The sequence below is a fragment of the Solanum pennellii genome, chromosome 11, assembly GCF_001406875.1.
Source record: "Solanum pennellii chromosome 11, SPENNV200".
Lineage (NCBI taxonomy): Eukaryota > Viridiplantae > Streptophyta > Magnoliopsida > Solanales > Solanaceae > Solanum > Solanum pennellii.
The window spans coordinates 42,447,251-42,455,711 of NC_028647.1; the positions used below are offsets into that span (position 1 = coordinate 42,447,251).

Consider the following 8,461-nt stretch of genomic DNA (forward strand, 5'->3'; position numbering starts at 1 on the left):
AAATGACGAACAATTGGCTTGGGGTAACAAAGTCATGTACTTTGTCTACTCCACGATGTATGGAGTGATGCTTGTTTCACTCAACTCCAAACTACCAAATTTCTCGAGTGTCAAGGACACTACTTGTTATTTGTTGTAACGACGATCCAATTGACTTGCAATACAAATTTATGGTTAGTTGTGATAGTTTTTAAAATTTACGGGTATAAATCATATTTTTCTTAAAAAATGAAATATGTTTCCCAAATATCATGACCAAACACAAGGTGAAATTTCACTCAAATTTTTTCTCAAATTATATTTGCCAAAAATATTTAACCAAACGCTAGCATAGTTGTGATGCATATATATATATATATACATACATATATTATTTGATATTTATACAATACCATCATATTATATAAGTATTTTTTATTGAAAAACTTTAGAAGTTGCGCAAGTAGCCAAAAGAACAAACTGGAGCAAGTTGAGTTAGGAAAAGTGGGCCAAATAGGCTTTTTAGCCCAATCTTAGAATGAAGGCTATTTTGGACAGTATAAGTGGGTTTAGGGTTTTCCTTCTTCTCCAGTCGACACCTCCTTAGACCGATCAGAAAAAGAGGAAAAATGGAAGAAGCTTCAGTAGTAGCAGTGGACAACCAAAAGCCGCAGCAAGAGAAGCCTCACACTGATGTTTTGCTTTTCAATCGTTGGTCATATGACGATGTTCAGGTTTGTTTGTTTCCCTTTCAATTTCATTCCTCTCCAATTCCTATATCTTTTCATTATTTTCCTAACATTAATGTCGAATCGGATGAAACTAGGCATTTTCGAAATCATAAGATGAACATTTGAATTATTTTGTTTCTAGCGTTAGCTAAACTCTAATTGTAGTGTAGCAGAGGTGATTTATCAGTAAGGGTGGGCATGGTAGGGTAGATACCGAAACCAAATTTTTTGACTCATTGGTTTCAATATCATGACATTTGATATTATTTATAATGTATCGAATCACCAAATACTTTCACAGATTGTATAGTTAGGTATACAATTCATTTATCGTATTATAATACTAACAAATATATTAACTAGTATTAGTTCAAAGTTGTTTAGACATTGAAAGCTTTGACTACTCTTTCTTGTTAGAATTGTCCTTTTTGTGTAATTGATTAAGTGATGGAATTGCTTCTACTTTCTTTTGAATATTTTTACATGAGTAAGATCTTTATATGATATAATTAAGAAGTTTCTAAAGAAGCCAAAACATAATTCTCTATTTATATGAGTATATGTAAGTCGAAGTCGAACAAACAATGGTTACCAAACCAAAAGTTAAAAAGTATCGGCACATACTGGTTTAATTTGATATGGTAATGGTATAGTACTTTTAAAAATCAAAATTATTGAACCGAAGTTTTCAATATTGTATCATACCTTTCCATGTTCATCCCTACTTATCGGTTCTCAAGTCCAATGCATTGAATACTTAACCATGGTTAGGAAACTTGAAACACTATGCACGACACTGCTTAGGTATTTCTATCAACTATAAAGCCTGCTGGCTTGATCTTCTTATTCAAAGAAACATGCACGCTAAACATGATATGCTTAAGTTGAACAGAATAGTGTTGGTTTCCCCAATCCATAACAAGCCAACTGGGACAACCTTACAGAAGGTGTGCCTATTCGTCATTGTTGCCTTGTAAATGGTGGATTTATACAACTGAAAATTACTTGCTGAGAGTTCAGGGAAATCCTTGTTGGTTAAGTTGGAAATGTAATTGTAGGTGGATTCTTCATTGGAATGCTCAAAGGAGAAATTCAGTATATGATCTCTTGAATTCTCTCTTAAATGTTATTATCTCATGCAGATTGCTGATATTTCTGTTGAGGATTACATAACTGCTACTGCTAACAAGCATCCTACATATACACCACACACAGCTGGGAGGTACCAAGCCAAGCGGTTTAGAAAGGCTCAATGCCCAATTGTGGAGAGGTTGACCAACTCACTGATGATGCACGGAAGGAACAACGGGAAGAAGTTGATGGCTGTTCGTATTATTAAGCATGCTATGGAAATTATCCATCTGTTGACTGACCTAAACCCAATCCAAGTGATTGTTGATGCTGTTATCAACAGGTTTAGAGATTATTCTGATTTTTGCATATTTATTAGCTCTGACTTTTTCTTGCTGAGGTTCTTGTTAATTAGAAGATTTGCATACCATGTCTTCTTTGTTCCATTTCCATGTCGCGGCATACTTGAGACATTGTAGTCATTCTCATTTTCTCCTTCCCATATTCTTACCTATGTGATGCAGTGGACCAAGAGAAGATGCAACTCGTATAGGTTCTGCTGGTGTTGTGAGGCGACAAGCTGTTGATATTTCTCCACTCCGTCGTGTCAACCAGGCAATATATCTCCTCACAACTGGTGCACGTGAGAGTGCTTTCAGGAACATCAAGACCATAGCAGAATGCCTTGCAGATGAACTCATTAATGCTGCCAAGGGATCTTCCAACAGGTAATCTTTTCTATTGCCATCTTTTTACTCCTATATGCATTTAATCCTTAATAAATGTAACTATATTCTCTGCCTACTTATTCATTCCATGTACGTGTAGCTATGCTATCAAGAAGAAGGATGAGATTGAGAGGGTTGCCAAGGCCAATCGTTGAGGGTGCAGTATGGATATTTACTATTGGTTGGACAGTTTTGCTTTGAAACGTCGTTTGTTCTTTATTTTTTAGTTGCTAGAAAGGCATTTTGGAACTAGTAACGAGTTTTTCTGTTTGGGAAACTTGGAGTACATTGGTATTGAATATTATATGGGGGAATTAGCAAAAAGTAAAATTGAGCTTGCTGTTATTCTCAGTTAAAATGTCTGGTTGTTGTGTTTCTGCTTCTTCTTTATCAAGCTTTTGTTCACATAGGTTGAACAGTCTTGTTGGTCACAATGCGGGCGGACATTATTTTCTCCTTGTTAACTCAATCTCAGCTGAGCATTACATTTTTATTTCTAAAAAGATAGATTATGTTGTTTTGCAGTAAACTGCTATCAAGTTTTTTCGTTGATTTTTTTAAAAAGTTAATAAAGGTAGACAAGTAAAGTCTGGAAGCAAGATTTGGACGTTAGATGTTTGTGCAGAACTTGCAAAGTTGGAAAATGTAGAAATGTTTGGAGTTTAAATGTTCATACAAGTTTTTGCAATAGCCTTCAAATATTACTTTTGTTTCATTTACCATACAACTGTTTTTTAATAACATACTTATTCAATTCACTTAATTAAAATTATAATCTTGTTCTTTGTTTTTGTTTTTTAAATAGATTAATTTATTAAGAAGGAATTTCTGTGTTAAGTAGTATCCTTTTTTTGGTACTCAATTTTCATATTATTTTTTGGGAAAGGGATCAAAAAGTTTGTACTTTTAATGAAGAAACTCAAATCAACAAAAATAACCCATTTTCACACAAAATATCTTCCTCTCTAATCTGACCCACGAATAATTGTAACCCAATTCCTTACCTTCTTCATTGTGAAAAAGTTTGAACTATATGAATTTTCCTCAAATTTCAACTCCATTAATCATTTCTCGTATTTGAAACTCCAGGGCTCTTTCTTTGTCTTTAAAAGTAAAATGGAGTCATTGACCAGCTATGTGATTTAATCGCGGAGAAACTAGCATGGATATTTGGTAGACGCCCGCCCTCCCACAAGAAGCCCTACTTGTTGGATCTCCTAAGGTTTTCAGGTCATACTCGTCGTTGCACGATTTCTCTCTAAATGCTCTAATCATTCTGATGAAATGCCCAAATTGACATCGCCATCGCTGATGACTTCACCATAAAACACCACCTCAATCTGTTGTTTTCGGGTCAATATTTGACCAATGTGTCACAACGATTTAGAGGAACGGCGAATAAGAACAACTGGACAGAACCTGAAATGAGTTTTGCTGAATCTATTTATTGGTTCGAAAACTCATTCCCGCACTTTTAAGGAGATGGAGAAAATTTTTTTTTTTGGAAGGAGATGAAGAAGATTTGAGAGGGACATTTTTTATTTAGTGGGTCGGATTAAGAAGAAATTGAGTAATTTTATTGAAGTTGAATTATTTTTGTTCAATTTGAGATTTTTGAGGTCACGAATAACAAGTTTGCTGACTACAATGATATAAATAAAAGGAAATTTTCACACGTAACCATTTAAAAATAACATAATTACTCTCTAGAGCTATGGTTTGATAATTAAAATTCGTAACTATGGAGAAGAGAGGCGAGCGAGACTATGAGAGAGGAAAAAATGGAAGAAAGATGAATTGTATATGTATATAATTGTATATTATACATATGCATTTGTATATATGTCAAGCAAGATTGGGAGAGGGAGAAGGGATGCGAGCGAGATTGAGAGAGGGAGGAGAGAGGGCAGAGAGAGAGGTGAATTGCATATGTAGATAGATTAAATAATTATATATTATACATATGTATTTGTATACCCTGACGAATTATACATATACAAAAGTGAATAATTATGTAAATTCTAAATCAGCCCAGATAATTAATGTATAATGTTAGTCACGAGTAGTAATTATAGCAAACTATAACTATGATGAGTAATTAAATAATATAAATTTGCTTAACCGCATAACTTTTCCTATAAATAACTTGATATTAATGATAAGGGTAAAGTCAAATAATAAATAAAAGGGGTATATTTGACCCTTTTACTTATTTTTCTAAATAGTCACTATGTTTTGAAAATTGCCCACACAAATTACTTTAATTTTTTTAGAGATTATAGTATCACTCAACTATTACTTCACGTTTTAATTTTTACGAGTTAATTTGACAGTGGAGTTTATACAAAAATAATGACTTTTTTTTTTTGTGTTTCAAGATAAGTCACAGAAATTTGGGTGATCATAAATAATTTCTTTAGGGGTAAAATGAGTATTTTAAAATTAAATTGTTAGTAAATATAGAAAAATGTTATTTTTTTAGACTGATTAAAAAAAGTTGTATAAATTGAGACAAGTATTTTTTTTCTTTAAAAATATACTTAACACCTTAAGGGCCTGTTTGGAAGGACTCTCTGATGACTGAATTTGGTGGAATTACATTGTCTGTCCTTTTTGGTTGAACATAGTAATTACTTTGACAGCAGGTAATTGGTGTAATTGACAAGAGATAATTACACTCTCAAATTTACAGGCAAAGACTGTGAATTACTGGTAATTATATGGTGTAATTACCAATTGATTACTTTTTGATTTTTTTTAATTCTATATTTATTTTTTTGTTTTAATTTTTTTTTTCACTTCTATTATATTAAATTTTATTTTTATTTTTATTATTCTAAAATGTTGTAGAAGTGTATGTTTTATTTTTTTATTATTATATTTCATTTTCAACCTTACTTCAAATGATTCTATGCAATTTTTTTGTATTATCTATTTTTTTATTTTATGCTTATTTTCTCATTCGCGTAATTTTATTAGTATTCTACTTTTCAAATTAATTTATTGTTAAGTAAGGTTATAGATTCATGTCTTCTTTGTTTCTAAAAAGATCATATTTATGTATGCTATGTTAAAATTTGCTATAAGAGTATTGTGTTAAATTGTTGTAGACACGTATTTTTTGACCGAATTTAAATTTTATACCCTTTTTAGAGCTTAAATATTTTTTATAAATATTTTGACTTTTATCTTATTTTATTAAGTTTATTTTTAAAAGATATGAAAACCACAAAAAATAGAATCATACTTTAAGGTATATTTTTATTTATTCATTCAAAGTTTTAATAAATTAGTGATTTTAATTTTTATATTTTTTTAATCTAGCTATTTAATTTTTCTTAATTAATATTATTATTATTTTATAACAAAATAAATAATTAAAAGAAATTAACCTACCCATTATCCCACCCTCACTTCACCATTTCTCTCCACTCACCCCATACCCCACTCCACTAATCCAATCTTCCATACACACGTACACACATATACATAACTATATATAAATAATAATGGGAGGAGAAGAGAAAAGAAGAAAAAATTGTACAAAGGAAAAGAGAAGAAAAAATTTCAGAAATCCAAAGAGAAAATCAGCAAAAAAGAGGAGAAAAAAACGTGTAAACGAAAGGAGGAGAAAAAACGTGTAAAGGAAAAGGAAAAAAAATCACACACAAAAAGAAAGAAAATCACCTTAAAAAAAAATAAAAATCAGCAAATATACTCACATTTTATTTCATATTTTGCTTTCACTCACAAACAAAAGTTGAAGTTGAGATTTACTTTCGTGGTTTCGAATTCGTGGTTCTTTATTCGGATTGTTTTCTTTTGGTGGAATTTTTGCAAGAGGTACCATTTAATTTTTATTGTATAATTTAATATCATGATTATACAAGCATTGATTGCAATATACCGAAGTTGTCAAATTTCACATGTGGTTAAATCATTATGTTTTTATATGAAGTATGTTCAAATATTTCATATCAACTTTATGTTTAGATCCTTTATATAGTTATATTTAGTGTGAAATTGTTATAACAAACCGTGATTTATTTCATATTTAAATAACCCATAGTTTATTTCAACTTAAGTAAAATTATTGTTCAATTCTATTCTTATTTTTTATATTTAGTTTTATACTGATAATATGTGTAGTATTATGTAAAGATGTTAATTATATAATAATAATATGTGTAGTTATTATGTAAATATATTAATTTTAGTCAGTAGATTTTTTTTAATGCCAATGACGTAAAAAAAATCAAATAAAAAGGGAAGAAAAACATAATAATAATAATAATAATAATAATAATAATAATAATAATAATAATAATGAAAAGGAAAAGTAAAAAAAAATGTGAGAAAGAATATAATTAAAAAAAAGGAAAAAAGAGAAGACAGAAGAAAAAAAATAAAAGAAAAAGAAGTATAAAAATAATAATTAAAACGAACATGCAATTGAAAAGGAAAGAATTTTTTTAGAAAGTTTCTTTGTCAAAACTTAAAAAAAATTAAATTAAATTAAAAAAAACAAATAAAACCTTGAGAGTATAATAATAATAATAATAATAATAATAATAATAATAATAATAACAATAATAATAATAATAAAGATAAAATATCTTACTTTACTTTATTTGATTTAATTCATGCACATATATATATTTTAGTTAATGAACATATATTAATAAAATATGATAATTTTAAATATTTTCAAATAAATCAAAGAATGAGGCCACATAATATTTTTATTTTTAAGTTAAATAATATATCATAAAAAATTTAAGTTAAGTCATAAAAGTCAATAAAGCGATCGTGCTAGAACCACGGGATCGAGGGGTGCCTAATACCTCCCATTCGATCAACAGAACTTTTTACCCGATATTTTAATTTCGCAGACCATAAAATAACGAGTCAACTTCTTTTTGATTAGGGATGTAAATAAGGTGACTTGAAACACCAAAACTCTATTTCAAGTAGTAACTCTGAAATAAAATAATCCCTTTTTGAAATGTTACTTTAATTGAAAAAACTCTTTTCTTTCAAAACAAGCAATTCAATTTTGAGACGAAAATAGGGGTATGACAATTGTTGTGTTTTGAATTTATAACTTAAGTTATATTTTTAGTTTCATTTGTTTGAGTAATATTGAATACTCATTGCAAGTCATTTTTTTCAATTAGACTTAAATTATCTTTTTATCGAATATTTAATAATTTATGACATATTTATTTATATATTAATCTTTTTATCAAACACGCATTTCACGATGTTTGTAAAAACTTCATACTTTTTAGTTTTTATGATCAACTCAATTGAAATATATTAATTTAAAAAAATATAAATCAATAATTTTTTCATAATATTAGTTAAGAACATATGTTTAATTTATTAAGTATATATTTTCAAAAAAGAATATATCTCCTTAATATTTAATTTAATATTATTTATAAAGTTTCTTATTTGTATAATATAGATTTTAAATAATTAATTTTTATTTTTAAAATTTAATATAGTATTATGATTGCAATTGTGCATCTAAACACAACATGTGTAATTAAATTATGTAATGCAAATATCGCATGTGTAATTACAGTGTAACACTGTGGTAACTAAACATGTCAATGCAATTAGTAGATTGTGTAATTACTAGGCTTACTGCCCTAGTAATTACACTAATTTCAATTACCTAGTGACTTTCCAAAAAAATCCTAAAAGTCTTCTTCTATTATAGCTGGCATGTCATGTCATTAAATCATATTCATTTTTAAAAAATAATAGACATGTTTAAGTCATTACATTCACCTCTCTAAAAGAAAATCGTAGTTACATAAAAAAATTTCATATGATTGGAAAAAAAATAATCTAATTTCTTGAGGATTTTTCTACCCAACAAAATTTAATAAAAAACATCTTTATAGGTATTAATCACCTGAGATTTTTGAAATTTCTTTGTAA

At 28.6% G+C, this 8,461-nt stretch overlaps 1 protein-coding gene across 1 annotated transcript; it reads left to right on the plus strand.

Annotated features, from left to right (window-relative positions):
• The first annotated feature begins 550 nt into the window (after nucleotides 1-550).
• On the plus strand, nucleotides 551-2,978 carry LOC107002843 (40S ribosomal protein S5). Its single transcript, XM_015201028.2, has 4 exons — nucleotides 551-713; nucleotides 1,853-2,124; nucleotides 2,306-2,509; nucleotides 2,610-2,978. Exons 1-4 carry the CDS (start codon nucleotides 609-611, stop codon nucleotides 2,662-2,664), a joined length of 636 nt encoding a protein of 211 aa, XP_015056514.1. The 5' UTR covers nucleotides 551-608; the 3' UTR covers nucleotides 2,665-2,978.
• The last annotated feature ends 5,483 nt before the right edge of the window (nucleotides 2,979-8,461 follow it).

What these genes read in the sequence shown, in the direction of transcription:
- LOC107002843 (XM_015201028.2), top strand. Translation starts at nt 609, where the DNA reads ATGGAAGAAGCTTCAGTAGTAGCAGTGGACAACCAAAAGCCGCAGCAA. An exon ending in GGTCATATGACGATGTTCAG is followed by an intron (nt 714 to 1,852) that starts GTTTGTTTGTTT and finishes TATCTCATGCAG; the next exon opens with ATTGCTGATATTTCTGTTGA. An exon ending in GCCAAGGGATCTTCCAACAG is followed by an intron (nt 2,510 to 2,609) that starts GTAATCTTTTCT and finishes ATGTACGTGTAG; the next exon opens with CTATGCTATCAAGAAGAAGG.